The sequence below is a fragment of the Synchiropus splendidus genome, chromosome 1, assembly GCF_027744825.2.
Source record: "Synchiropus splendidus isolate RoL2022-P1 chromosome 1, RoL_Sspl_1.0, whole genome shotgun sequence".
Classification (NCBI taxonomy): Eukaryota; Metazoa; Chordata; class Actinopteri; order Syngnathiformes; family Callionymidae; genus Synchiropus; species Synchiropus splendidus.
Window position 1 is genome coordinate 41,606,800 of NC_071334.1, and position 15,283 is coordinate 41,622,082.

A 15,283-nucleotide genomic window follows, 5' to 3' on the forward strand; every position below is an offset into this window, starting at 1 on the left:
GCACTTCATGAACTGGTGCAACTTTCAGGCGCTTCTGTCGAATCAGACGCCAAGCCATTAACGTTTCATAAGAGCAGATTTTTAAGGCTATTTTAAATGCATTTTAAATATCGGTGATAATAAAAGGAGTGTTCGTCAGGAAAATTCAAATTGAAACCCAATAACCTGTGGAAAAAAAAAGAAAAATCCCTGGAATTCAGCCACACAAAACTATGCGCTATTGTCTTTTGCACTTTGCCGGCACATCCTTTGACAATGTATTCCATATTTAAATTAAACTGTCAAGCTTTTATGTTGTGGCGTCCAAGATATCCCTCTTGGTTGTCACGGGCAACAAGTTATTATTCAGCCGAGCTGTACAAATTCCCTTAAGTAACTCTGGATAGTGAAAACACTGGTAAACTGAAATAATTAATGGATATGGATCATTTGATGTGCCAGATTTCTTCCCTCATAGTGTGTAAATAAAACACGTATTTTTGTTGCATGTTATGTTTTCAGACCAAATTAATTAATGCTCTAACTTTGGCGGAAGATAATATTTTAGGTACTTCCCTGTCGGTCATATTTAGCCGGTTATCGACGCCCACATAAATAGAAATTAATGGTAATGGGCTATGTCGCCACCAAGTGACAAATACGCTCCACTGCAGAAATTCAATTTTTGCGCGATACGTGTCTCATTCATGATACAGAGGAAACAGCACACGAGACTGCTGTGCACACCGGGAACAACACCACTGAGAAAAAAAAACGCTGCCCCGTGTGAGGCTCGAACTCACGACCTTCAGATTATGAGACTGACGCGCTGCCTACTGCGCCAACGAGGCCTTGCGATGACTCAGAAAATATTAACATATCATGGGATATATAAAAAAAATCTGCCTTGATCTAAGTTAGTCAAGGTTTCTAACCCCAAATCTGATATGTTGACGTAATATGAGCGTTTTGTGATTATTGTCCACTTGATGTCACTGTAGAGCACAGGAGTTACACCACCAAGCCGTCATACAGTATGTAGGAAGTCCAAGGGAACGTCTCTACAGGTCTAAAGCAATCAATTCTGTTGTAATAACACCATTCTCAAAGAACGGTCCCAAACTTCCTCAAAGCAGGTTCTTTTGCTGCGGAAGAGTTGTGCCAAAAACAAACACGAGCTATGTTCTTCACCACCAGTTTTGTTTACTTTTTCTAGACCATTTTAGGATACCTTGAATGTCTCTGCTGGTGACCTCATCACACCCAACAGTCAGTGTCTCTTCTGTGATTCATTGCTTACTTCTAGGACATATTTCTCTAGCAGAATATCACAACATCAGACAAAGCGATTTCCCTACTTAGGGGCATTTCGCACTGCGGGTTATGTCTCGGTGGCCTGAGTCCGATTCATCCTTTGCTGTGCAACCTCGCACCTCTGCACCTCAGGCAACGTTTGTTTTCTTCACAGCTGGAGGTGCTTTGCACAAAGCTGATTTTTTCATCCATGACGAAGCAGGTCTGAAGGAAGTCGTCATCAGCTGCACAACACAAGCCCGAACCTATTTACAACTATCGACTTAACTGCCTTAATTCTATGTCACTTTGAGCCACAGCTGTAACAATGTAGCGTTTCACAGTCAAAAGTAAACATGAAAGAGTGTTATCATGTTTATTGTACAAGAAAAAAAGCCAAGCTGTGTAATGAATAGTCTAGTAAACATCTGTTTTGTTCTCCCCATGCAGATAGCTGCGCAGCTGCGTGATCATTTCATTGAAATAAATGTGTCTGTCAATAAAATTGTTCAGATGTTTACCAGTCTAAAAAAGATCAAAACACGTGAGTTATTAAACACCTGCATGCGTAGCGAGTCCTGCAGTGCTGCGCTGTTGAATGACTCCAATTCCCCAGCATCAGTAACCTGCTGCAGCGGTTGCACACCTTGGTGTTCTGGGAGTTTCCTAAGTTGCTTTTGAACATTGCTTGCACAATGGGCCGCTAGCAGCTAACGTCTGCAACCATTTAACAGACAGAAAAAAATAGCTGAGTCTATTCACTGTCATTAGCAGTGTTTATGGTCCATCTGGTTTGGTTTTTGTAACACGCTTTATCTCATGTTCTATCTGTAGATGCTGCAACAGAATCCTCTGTTCTGCAGACCTGCACGGAGTTGCTGAGAAACGCGATCAGTGACACATTTCATCACCCCAGGCGAATGTTCTGGGACTTATTGAAGAAGAATAGTTTCCAGTGATGTGCGGATCGATCCTGAAATATTGATACCTCCGATACCGGATCTTGATTCTCTAAAATTGATTCTCAAACCTAAATATAGATACTTTCAATACTTAAGTAATTTGAGGTAATGTATATTCTTAACAGGAACATGATGAAAAGTAACTAAACCATTGAGATCCTGTCTAGAACACAAATCAAGCTACCCAACCCTGAGCAAACGGTCACTGAGATACCTGGGAAATACTGCCACTTTTGTATTGGCAGAGAGTGGCTTTTCAAAGGCAGGAGAGGTTCTGAGCAAAAAAAAAAAACGCAACACACTAAAAGGGGAGACACTAAATTCCTTAACAAAAACCTTTGAGTGAGGGAACAGTGATAATGTAGGATGTTGTGTCTACATATTCAGTGTTTTCATGTTAACATTGCATTTATAGTGGTTGTTAATAATTAAAGAATCATATGTTTTATTTTTTCAGGGTAAATAAATATACAATAAACAAGTTACTCATTATTGTATTCTTAAGGAAGCTATGATTAGGTGTAGTCACATACATGTAACTATTGGTATCGGTATCGGTATCGATATCGGTATCTGCGACACCAGCCTGAATATTACTCAGTATAACTCTGACATCTGTGTCCACAGTCAGCTTGAAATAAAAGTGTGACCTTTTCATGCTCACGTTTTGACCACTGTATGCTCCTTATTTAAACACAATGAGTCATGATGATAATAAAGCCAGAGAGGAAAAAAGCTGCACCTTCGTCTTTATGATTCTACAGTGCTTAAACAATGGTGGCGCACTGTCACAGCTTAAATGAGAGCTGCCAGGCCATCAGAAAAATGATCTCTTATTGGAGATGTACTCTCACGTGATCAAATGGATTTAAACAAAGTGGAAACATCGAAACAAATGGATAGCACATAACACATCATGGAGGTGAAGATGAACATGAAAGTTTTCAGCATGTTCTGAATCTCATAAGAAACATCGCAATGACTGATGTCCATTGCTTGGGGAACTCAAGTAGTGCATTCCAGCCAGACGTGAAGGAGATGGACATGTGATGACGCTGTATCTTGCAGATTTATTTGTCATAACTAAAATATAGCGGTTTGTTTGCACCAATTCAGTAAATGTCAAAACCTTTTCCCTTGCTTCACTGTTAAACGTGCAGTCGAAATAAAATATTATCATCTGGGTCCGTCAGTCTTGCAGCTGCGTTAGCCTCTCGCTGGATCCTGGCTCTCCTCACTGGCTGCATGATGGAGTTCGATTCCTGATATTGAATTATATAGTTGATGTTTCTACAGTCCCCTTTGCAAGTATATGCTTGACAGTGTTGTGTATATTGCCATCTGTGATCACATTGTTTGCTGTTTTACCACAGTCTTTCCTCACAAACAAATGTATGTGGGGGGAGGGACGACAGACCCATCTTCATGGCACAGTGGCGATGCCAAAAAAAATATTCTTAAACTACCCACTGCTGCTTTAAGCCTTTGCGTTGTGTAGCAGGTTTGAACACCGCACGGTGTCTCGCTCTCATCAGGAACAGGTTATGCTTATAGCAAGAGATGAACCAACGGCAGAGGAGTGCAACACTGGGTTTTACTCTGTGTATTTCCTTGTCCTGGAGAGATCAGGAAAGTTGAGACCCATTCTGCATCATAGGTGATTAAACACACACATTGCATCACGATCGTTCAGAATGCTGACGGTCAGCAGCTTCTCGATTGTGTCAGGCCATGGGACTGGATGACGTCGGTGGACCTGACAGATGCATTTTCATGTGCCCATCCTCCTGCATCACACACGTTATATAAGGTAACATAAGGTAACCCAGATGTTGTTCGTTCAACTATTGTGATCATTGAATATTTATTTTACACCTGTAAGTGCAGGGAAACCTTGTTGTGAAGTGTTGGCCCAACTGCCTGCGGTGGGTCTGGTTCTTTTGTTTCGGTCATGATACCATAATTGAGTGTCAATGATACTCAATCATGGTATCATTGAGACCAAACATTCATGTTGCTGTGTATGCTCAGTAGTGTCTTCCTCCACAGACTCTTTTCTTCACAGCTGCTGCTCCGGAGTGTGATCGTTGTGTTCCATTCTCCATTGGAGGATGTTGCCACAACACAGGAGAAACCTGCAAGAGACCAGATAGTTTGTGCATCCATCGTCTGTACTCAATCTAGTAAACGCTATTGCACTCCACTGTTGGCGATCAGACAATTCATGTCAAACATTTGAAGAAATGAGGTTTAATGCATATGATCTGAACTGTGAGTTTGCAGTTTGTGTGTGAACAATGTCGACAGCTGTTGCAACGCATTTCTGCTCTTCCCATCTTCCTACCATTTCTTCAAGCGTTGCATGATCTTCATGGGGTCCCTGGATTTCTGCAATGTTTCCACCTGTACACGTGACCAATGTAACCAATGAACATTTGCAGTGTGGGCTGCTCTTAAACTCAGGTAGTGTTACCTTTCATTCCCACTAGGAAAATATACCTTCAGTCAGTCATGCTAGCGTATGAATCCATTAAGCAACTTACTCGCTTTGTAGGCAGTTTATTCAGGACAACTTTATTAAAATATTCAGACCATTTAGTTGATCACATTTACAAAGTGGCAGCGATTGTGAAACGTGTCAAAAGAACAGTCAGGAAAACACTTATATAAAAAAGTGTGTCTTGTTTATGTGCAAATGTGACATCACATATCCCCAACATAAAGTTTGTGAATTAGGAGGGTGAAAAAAAAACAAACATTGTGGGATTCACCTGTGTCTCCGTAGTGAGGAAATAATAAAAATTCAGAGATTTTGGTCAAGATTCACATTTAAACATCATTGCAATTATATAAATACTGTTATATAGAGTGAATAAATTAACTTCATACACAGAAAACTATATCAGTAAACATGTTAGTCAAATGTTTCAGTTAAAATATATAAATACACAAAAACATTCTTAAAATAAAGACGGCGATTAGTGTACCAGAGACCCAACTAGCCAGCATTTTATTGCACAGAAGCTGCAGGTCATTTCGCCCGCTCACGCCACAAGCGTTTGGTGTGTAGCTGACTAACACGCTGGGAGCAAATGCTCACAAAAAATAAATTTGATAAAAACAAATAACCCGCTTTCTGAAGAAACACTGCATAGAGTCACATTTATGGGGAAGCCTGCCTTCATGGGATCATTGAAGAATTAATCGCTCAAATATATTCTCTGCGGCAATGCAGGTCCCCCCCCAGCCTGCAGGGGGCGCATCTTATCTGTTGATTAATAGCAGCCCTCCCTCCAGGAGTTGTCCGGAAGCACACCAAGGGATGACAAGCTCTTAGGTGGGATTAATAGACTGCAAGACAAATGTCATAATTACAACATAATAGATTCAGTCAAGTTAATATTTTAAATGAACTATGACTTTGTAGGCCTTGTCATACGATTTAAATGTCACCCCAATGGAACAATGCATGAATGCAGCATTAAATGATCATTAAGTACATTCTCTACAGAGGTGGTCCTGCTGAATTACAACACTAAATAAGTGTAAATCTAATTCTAAGTGAATCAAAGCCAGAACCAGAACCATGCCTCACTGGAGGTGGATCCTGTCTACGCGCCATTAGAATGCAGATAAAAAGCTCTTCTGCTTCATGATCAGAGGAGAAATGGTGAAGCGTTGCATGACAGCTGGATGTTCTAATGGTGCCAGTGAGCATGGAAGTCTGTTCTTCTAACCAATAGATGAAGAGCTTCATCAGAAATAGGTAAAGCAAGTTTAAAGACTGAGGGATGAGTGGGTTTGGAAATTGAAATGCAAATGTTCAATGTCCAGGATTTTCCAGTGACGTTACCGCTGGTGTTTGACCCACCGATGAGACCCTCGGTAGAAACATTTTATGGCAGGATATGGATACAAAACTGAATTTTTTGTGTACATGCAATGAAAGACCATCAGTTCTTTCTTACTGGTTGAGGTCGGGGACAAGCTAATACATGTGTCAAAAACAGTACCTTCTTGTTGGATGGGTCAACTTGCTGCAAGGAGTCGAGGTACTGATGATGGAGGCAGGACGAGGCAGGCTGTAGCGGGTGGTGGCACCATCGCCTCCCAGAGATTTGCTCAGCGTGGGGATCCCGCTAACGCTCCCACTGCTGCTCAGCGATTGGAGGCTTGTGGACGTGGAGCCTGAGCCCTTGATGGTGGGACTGACGTAGGCGGTGGCTTTACAAGGTTTCCGAGACAATGAGGTGAAGCTTCCCAGGCTTTGGACTCTGTGCTGCAGCTGGTCTGCGGTGGCATTTGAGGCTACACTCACTCTTCAGGCATTCAACTATCACAAGAATGCTTGCACTTACTGGAAGGTTGAAGGCGAGCGAAGATGCTGGACGAATCAAAGCTCTGGCTGTTATGGAGCAAAGACGGTGAAGAACTGGGAGAGGTGAGAAGGGGCAGAGTGGACGCACTGGGGTCTCTGAAGAGGTTGGGCATGCTCCTACCCAACTTATCTAGGTAGAACAAAATACAATATGTTCAGGGTCTGCATGTTTTACTCTTTGCTGGAACAAAAAGTCTTGGATACACAGAAGATGCACAAAATAATACCTGACGAAAAGAGCCTATAAAATGACATCAACAAAATGAATTCATATTAATGTCTGGTTTTAACCCCTGTACCTGAAAACTGCAACTCTGTGTGTCACATTTTGAACTGAACACCCTGAATTTTCCCTTGCGTTTGTATACTACACTTGTTAGGTGATCTTAACTACCAAGTACAGTGGTACCTCGGTTCTCGACCACAATCCGTTCCAGACGGCCATTCGAGAAGCGAATTGTTCGAAATCTGAATCGATTTTTCCCCCATTACAATTAATGGAAAAAGAAATAATGCATTCCAAGCCTTAAAATAGGCTTTTGTAGGAGTGGATGTAGAGTGTCAGCTGCAGGTGCGCTGTTCGTCTATGTGTGTGGCCCCTGCATGTGGGAGGGGTTGCCGAGTGAGTGCCGTCTCTCCAGAAGTGAAGAGGTGCCCGATGCGTGTCCAGCTCCGAATGTGCCGTTCTGTGCAGTTTGGCTGTGACAAAGTAATAAACCAAGTAACGCTCTGTCCAAGAATCGCCTCATCCCCATCCGAGCTCCAGCCGACAACGGGACATCAAACCCTGGAGTGCGCGCTCCAGCCTCGGAGGTGTGGAGGAGCACCTCCCCTTTGACACTCGACCACGGTCCAGTGCGGAGACAGGAAAGGTTTTACACCTCAATATGAAGAAAAAACAGTCAGCCCACCGAGGCTGCGTTATACACAATAACAAAGCACGTCATGGGTCAACTGGTCGTCGGCGCACGGCTTTTTTCGGGGGCGTCCGAGTACTGGATTTTCGTTCAAAATCCAAAGCCAAAAAAAAAAAGACACTTTTGTTTGAACTCCGTTTTGTTCAAATTCCGGGATGTTCGAAAACCGAGGTACCACTGTATACAGTTTCCAAATATGATCCCCTGCAATGCCAGTGTGAACCCCAATAGGTACAGATTTCAACATTTTTGGCTGCCTGCATATTTCTTTACACAATGCAAATCTTAGATGAGATTTTACATATGAATTAACATGACAACATTTTGCCCCACTATTGAGACACTATATATGCCATGTTCTCAAAAATAATCTTCCAGAGAGCAGGTAAGTGTGGTCACCTGACCCGGGTCTGAAACCGTGCTGCTCTCCATTGCTGCTCAGTCCCTGTGGCCGACTTTGGAACCGTGTTTGAAAGCTGAACCCGCCGAAGGGGTAAGGCTGGGTGGAGGGACTGGTAGGAGGACTGGAAAGAAGACTGGTGCTTTTTTGCCAGTCTCGAATGCTGGAGAAAGTGTGGGAGTGCGGCAGACGGGTGAGGCGCGGCTGTGGCGGAGGAAGGAAGGCGTAATCTTCGTCGTCCTCCTCGTCTTCCTCCTCCAGGTCGAGGCCTGCACTGTGCTGGAAGGAGTAGCTCTGCGGCTTTGACCGAAGGGAGGATGTGCTGGCGTAATCCTGTCTTAGACCTGGGGGAGCCAGATATGAGCACCAACACACGCGTGCACACACACACGCACGCACACACCTTGGAGGGTTAATGAAGCTGAAGTAGCGATGAGCTCTGAGATCTAGCATTAATATATTAGGAAGCATGGAGAAAGAAGGTATGAAAAATCACTAACAATTATAGAACACAACTTAAAATTCCGACAAGAAATGTGCCAGGACGTACAACAATGGAGGTACACAAAGTATAGCAGGTTAGCAACTAAGATTTTAATCTTTTTTTCCCCAATGCTCAGAATGGAAACTTGTGTTTTAAGTGTGAATGTGAAACCTGAATGTTAATCTATTACCGTCACAACAGGCTGACATGACCATGAGCACCTGAGGCAAGCCTCATCAGCCAGACGCTTGTTGTAAAGGGATTTAACAGTATAGTCAAGAAATGTCAATTAGGTTCTCATTGATATTACAGTAATTCAGACACAGGCTGTGTCCTAAACCCAACTTACTCTCCTCCTGCAGTCGGGCCATCACTTGCACATCCGTCAGGTCCTGCAGTTTGTAGCCGAGGTCGATGGAATCATCCTCCACTTCAGAGGAGCCGAGGTCACTGTCCACGGATGACTCCGGACTGAAGAGTGAGTACCGCAGACTACGTCCTTCAAAGAGATGTTGGAGGAGATAGTCTTACATTTGAAGACATGTTCAGACATTTTAGAGGGATCTTCTCAGTAAAGATGGTTTCCTTTAATGTTTGTACACATCGAACTGTAACTTAAAAAAAAAAAAAAACGCAAAAAAAGTCCTAGGAGCCAACTGTGAAACACACAGAAGTCCAGAATATACTGTAAACTGGATCTGCTTCAGGGCTCTTAAGGATTACAATGCCAAGGGCTTAATTATCACTAACAAAACAAGATTGCAGAGGAAAAATGGACTTACTGCGTGAGGGGTGGGGGAAGAAGGTTGGTATCCTCTCAGCAACGAGGGATGCATCCTTTCCAACAGGACTCAGAGTTTGAGGCAAATTGGTGAGGAGTGGAGAGGAGAAGCATGGAGCTGACGGAGGGGAAGGGAAAACAAAATCATTACTTTAGGTGAAAGTCAGCAGAATATTTCCATTTCCAGGACAACATGAGCAATTCTTACTACGTCTTCCTGCTGACTGTGGTGTGGAACAGGTTTTGGTTGACGGGGAAACACTAACAGGAGACACCCCACTCAGTCGTCTCAGAGAAGGACCAGGTGAAGAGGAGGGATTAGACAGTGAGTTACGCCACCTGGAGACTAAAAATGGAAACAAAGGGACAGTCGAGTCAATCGGCCAATATTCCTCATCTGATGACAAGGAAGTCATGACTATCGACATGACTAGAGTGAACCCTGGAGTGGATGCAAGGCTGCTTTAACTTTAACCCTGTGTTTCTTTCATGATAGTGGTTGGAGTTACACTGCTAAAAAGTCCGAAAGCCATCATGAGGATGATTCCCAAGTCAAAAGAGCACATGTAGTAAACTCTGAATCTGATTTAATCACAACAGACCAAGACGGCAGTCAAGTCTGGAAGACCAGGCTTCCATTTGTACCGATGACATTTGCACCATCACTTCTGTGACTGGCATAGAGAAGGGATTCAGAAGCTGCCAAAACAACAGCATTGTTCATGCAGCTGGTCCTGGTAACGGGTGGCACGCACCAGCACATCACCATTTACAGAGAGAAAACTTACAGGGATTATCAAGAAAAGGAAACAACAGCTTTTATGCTTTAGCTTCTGAGTGTAACTGATGTTTCCTAACACAACAAGGAACAGGAAATAGATTTGTCAATGTGGACACCTTGTGATGAAGCAACAACTTATTGTTTACAAATGAGTGCAAGCTCGAATCAAAAAAACTTCATTTGGGAAATTGCGTCCACATGAGTCCATTGGCCAATGACCAATGCCTCCAGGTAATGAGGAAATTAGAGTGGACTAAATGGAGTTTAAAACAACACTTTTAAGCTCCTGAAAATAGACTGACTAATCTGCTGTCCTCACTTGTGCTGCCTCTAATTTTGACTGAGTACTTTTAAAATATCTATGGGGTCAGGCATCAGCACATGCATCGTCATTGAAAACGTATAAAAAAGTTTTGTTAATTACAGGACTTGTCAGAAATTACTTCAACTACTACTACCTCAACTGACTCCTCTCAATGCCAAGAAGTAGCAACTCTACTTAGAGATAGGGTGAGAGGTTCTGTCACTTGGGAGAGACTCTAAGGGACACACCTGCCACCTGTTGGAGAAAACGCTTTTCAGCCGCTTGTATCTGGGATCTCGTCCTTTCGGTCATGACCCTCAGCTCATGACCATAGGTGAGGGTCAGGCTGAAGAATGATCAGTAAAAAGAGAGCTTTGCCTTCTGGCTCACGTCTCTACTACACACAACAGTGTGGTAGAGTGACAGCAATACCACCAGTGCTGCACTGATTCGGCGACCAATCTCCAACTCCCTTAACTTGACTACAATAATTCCTCACTTGGAGAGAGCAAACCGTCCAGATAGATTTAATAGTAGTACAGCGGTACCTCGTTTTTTTTACCTCTGAGTTCGAACAAAAATTTCGAGATTTTTTTGCTTGAGATTTCGAACGAAAATCCATAACTTGAACGCCCTGAAAAAAGCCGGAAAAAAACATAACGTGCGCGGAGCGATCAGCTGACCCACAACGCGCTCCGTTATTGTGTATAACGCAGCCTCTGTATGCACACATGTCCCGTTAGCTCTTCATATTGAGATGTAAAACCTTTCCTGTCTCCGCACTGGACCGTGGTAGGGTGTCAAAGGGGAGGTGCTCCTCCACACCTCAGAGGCTGGAGCGCACACTCCTTTTATGTCCTGTTGTCGACTAGAGCTCGGACAGGGATGAGGCGAGTCTTGGACAGAGCGTTTCTTGGTTTATTACTTTGCCAAAGCCAAACTGAAGGGAACCGCACATTCAGAGCTGGACACGCACCGGGCACCTCTTCACTGCTCAAGAGACGGCACTTGGTCGGCAACCCCTCTCACATGCAGCGGCCACATACACGCAGGAACAGCGCACTGACAGCAGACACTCTACAGTCACTCCTACAAAAGCCTATTTTAAGGCTTGGAACGCATTGTTTCTTTTTCCATTAATTGTAATGGGAAAAAAAAATCGATTCAGATTTCGAACAAATCACTTCTTGAACGGCCGTCTAAAAATGGATTGTGGTCGAGAACCGAGGTACCACTGTATGTGGGTTTGTTCAGATATTTCATTTCACCAGTGATACTCGATCCATTAGTTTTTTTTAAACAAAACAAAAAAAAAAGCAGGACAACAAAAACCCACTCCACTAGGCGCATACCAATGCACAAAATCAGGGAACCTGCTCCACCACTCACAAGTCGATGCCTCTTCAACTGTGACATCTAATATGTACTAATGGCTGACATGATTGTGTCACAAGAAGTAAGGTAAGGAGCCAGCAAACATCAAACATTGTGGAAGTACCACTAACCTACAAGCAGACATGAGGTTTCACCAACCAGGGATCCCCTGTGGTGGTCTCAGTCAATTGGTGTGCAACCAAACACAGAAAACAAAATCTTGCGCTAATAGTTACAGACTCCATACATTGCTCTGATGCGCTGAATGCAGACCTCTTTAGCTGGACTAGGTGATCAGTCAGCATGTACCGAGTACAATATAACACTATGAAATGGATCATGAAATGGAAAGAAAGAGGCAAGACAGACTGGTGAAGAAAGCCAACTCAGTCCTGGGCTCCTCACTAGACTCAGTGGAGGTTGGAGACAGGAGGACTGCGGCCAAGCTGTCATCCATGATGTCCAACCTGTCTCACACCCTCCAGTACACCTTGACAGCACTGGGCAGCACCTTCAGTGGAAGGTTGATCCACCATTGCCGTCCGAAGGAGCGATTTCGACGCTCCTCTCTGCCCAGTGCTGTCAGGTTGTAAAACAATAAAAACTGATGGACTGATTGACCATTGTTGATTGTTTGTTTATTTATTTATTAATCGTCTATACATCCAATTCATTATTTGTTTAATTTATCACTATGCATTATCTATTTACATATGTTTATACTTATATCTATTTTGTCATGATGCTTTGTGGACGTCTTGGATGTTCAGTGTCTTTGTCTTGGGCTGCTGTGACTGTTCCTCACTGTGGGACTATCTAAAGGCCATCAAATATAATCCCTCGCTACCGGTCAGTCATCTGAAAAGTGGCTGTTACACTTCCAATAACAGAAAAGTTTCCTGTTACCATGATGAAGTTGACAAAGTGTCTTCGGCACTTTCAGCCGCCAGCAACAGGAAACTGTCACCACGTATACACGTCAAGTGATTATCTTGTTGCCTGGCATGTTTCTTTATAGGAATGCACCTAAGAGTCAGTGGCTGAATATATTTGGCTGAGCACTGCAAAAAAAGCAACATATCGCCGTGTGATGCGATCAAACCGCAGCGCAGCCTGAATGATGATTTTCACTTGTAATCTGCAATGCAATGTACTGAAAGAGAAGTTGCTTTAAAACACAAAAAAGTGCCATAGAGGCTAAAGGAATTCTGCCAACCCAGTCCACCTATGTGAGAAGTGCAGTAGAAATCTGGCAACGCAATCCTCTTCAGCAGTGACAGCACCCACTCCCCGGCTCGCTGCCCATTCAGCTGTCGACCGAACACAAGCGGTTCAACAGTGCAACGTGTGATCCAAAGTCTGTATACAAGAGCGAGAACAAAATTGCAGTTTGCTATGACTCTTCAGCCAAACTTCCTAGTACTGTCTATTTACATTATCAGCATATTAGAAAATGAAGTGTTTTAATTCATCGTTATTATTATCAGCTGATAAGCAAAGTCTGAAATATAAAAAAGAATGACAAATTTATTTAAGCGGCTAAACAGGAACTGACTTTGTCAAAGGTGTGTTAAATATGTTCTGGACAATTTATGCAATATTTTAAAACTGTAAAAGAACACATAACCAAATTGGATATTCGCCCAAGCATTTTAAATTTCATTCAGCTTCAGCCAAACATTTTACGGTGTATATCCATTTATTTAAATGCTGTTCAGTGCTTTTGCTATTTGAATGACGTTTCAAATAACCCACATTCACTGATTTAATAAGGCCAGTACTGCAATTGAGACGTTTGAGTGAGAGTGAGACATGGTGGACACATCGAACAGTCATCCTCGTTTCTTGTCTCCACATGTTGCGGGATGGAACTAACTCACCGCAAAATGAAAGCCTTCCATTGAAAGGTCTTCAATCACAGATTTGTCCGACAGCTACAAGCCACTGCACTATTGGTGACGGACAATGGACGAAGTGCAACTCCATGTAATGAAACAAAATCTTAAAATATGATGCTTTCTGAATTACACTTCTTTCTCTCCATCCATTCTGACAGATAAAAAAAAATTACACACACACATATATATATATATATATATATATATATATACATACACTCGGAAGATGATCTGTTACCTTGCTCAAGGCGGACGGACAGAGAGTGTCTCACAGCTTGCACTTCAGATTTGGGAGAGTCTAGAACCTGCCGGCACCACTGCAGTGGCGTGATGTCATTTGGGGCCTCCCCAAGCTTGGATGGCACATACAACCTGAAACAATGTAAACGATTATTTCAGATATTCAACATGAGTTTTACATTTTTTTTATTTGTTCTTCAATAAATAATACAAAACCATACAAACGCTATTAAAGGGTCTTTAAGGTATTACGAGTTATTTGTCACCAAGTTTTTTGGTTTTTGGTTTCGAGAAACTGAAAGAGTCAGGGAGGTGGCTGCCTATATCCAAGAGGATCAGATCGCTTTGACAGCCCCAAACGCACTTCTCTGCAGGAGATGAATTATAGATAGATATATATAGATATAGATAAAAGCTTCACCAACATCAGGTGAAAATTGACCTTTGGCCACAAGCACCAGCACATCACTGTGCCTTCAACAATAGAGCAAGTGAAACAGTTCCCCTTTTTTCTGTTTGATGTGATGCCTTAATGGAAATAGAGTAAAGGGACCAGACATCACTAGATTAACACAACACTACATTCATAGAAAATGACATTTTACGCGTTAATAAAGTTTGAGAACTACAATAGTCATAATACAATGGGAGATTTCAGGACTTCCCAAAAACTGCTGGTTGGCAATACTGAATGAAAGAACAAATGCTGAAGCCAAATTATAGTAATATAAAGCCGAGTGAATGTGAATTCAGGTGGCAGGTCTGACACAGGCCTTGGAGCTCGTGCTCATCGTTCACAGCTGCATGAGGTGAGAGCTGATTATGAAGTCCTGACACAGTCGCCAACGACGGCTTCATTTCACTTCACGGTGACCTCGAAACGACTGAAAGTGCAACAAATGGTTGACATCCTCACACACCAGGTTTCATCAGACTCCTCTGACGTGCTGTCCAAGTCGAGAAGCTCCAAGTCGTCCAACACCGACGTCTCGTACCCGTCCTCCCCCGCGGCTCCATCTTCACTCGGCTGGAAATACAGCAGGTCTTCTCCGAGGAGCTGCGGAGACACACGGCCGAGCAGGGACGGCAGCGGGCCGGGGAGGTCGTTCGCTCGGTTCCGCAGCTGCTGGTTCTGTCTCTCCAGCTTTAAGACCAGTTGCTGAAGCTTCTTCACCTCCAGCTCGGCGTTCTGGGTGTTGCTGTTGCAGTCCAACTCCGGCATCATGGCGGGTTGCAGAACGGCGGCTTCCATGAGATTAACGTCCAAGATAACGAAAGGGTGCCGCTAACTTCTAGCTCCAGTACTGTCCGGTCGGAACATTGAGCCTGCACTAGCGCTGAGTGTTACGAGAGTGTCGGGTCGTGCCTCTGTCACACTCGGAGCTCCGCCCACCCATCAATCACGCTCATCACAGGTACTCCAACCACCTGTCAGGCTGCGTTCGTGGGCACCTCGGACGGTCCAACTTTGCCTCATTACTTTTTTTTTTCC

At 43.4% G+C, this 15,283-nt stretch overlaps 1 protein-coding gene and 1 non-coding gene across 4 annotated transcripts; both read right to left on the reverse strand.

The window, feature by feature from the left end:
- Nucleotides 1-757: 757 nt before the first annotated feature.
- On the reverse strand, nucleotides 758-830 carry trnam-cau (transfer RNA methionine (anticodon CAU)). Its single transcript has one exon. It is a non-coding gene; the product is annotated as a tRNA-Met (tRNA).
- Nucleotides 831-4,793: 3,963 nt separating this feature from the next.
- Nucleotides 4,794-15,148, reverse strand: LOC128759249 (SLAIN motif-containing protein 1). Of its 3 annotated transcripts, none has more exons than XM_053866081.1 (9): nucleotides 14,712-15,148; nucleotides 13,790-13,923; nucleotides 9,403-9,540; nucleotides 9,196-9,312; nucleotides 8,763-8,912; nucleotides 7,929-8,273; nucleotides 6,593-6,742; nucleotides 6,248-6,524; nucleotides 4,794-5,585 (listed from the first exon to the last, which is right to left on the reverse strand). In XM_053866081.1, exons 1-9 carry the CDS (start codon nucleotides 15,041-15,043, stop codon nucleotides 5,510-5,512), a joined length of 1,719 nt encoding a protein of 572 aa, XP_053722056.1. In that variant the 5' UTR covers nucleotides 15,044-15,148; the 3' UTR covers nucleotides 4,794-5,509. The 3 variants fall into 3 exon arrangements, with proteins under 3 accessions (XP_053722056.1, XP_053722047.1, XP_053722064.1); XM_053866072.1 differs by having other exon boundaries at nucleotides 7,929-8,375; XM_053866089.1 differs by lacking the exon at nucleotides 7,929-8,273.
- Nucleotides 15,149-15,283: the final 135 nt, after the last annotated feature.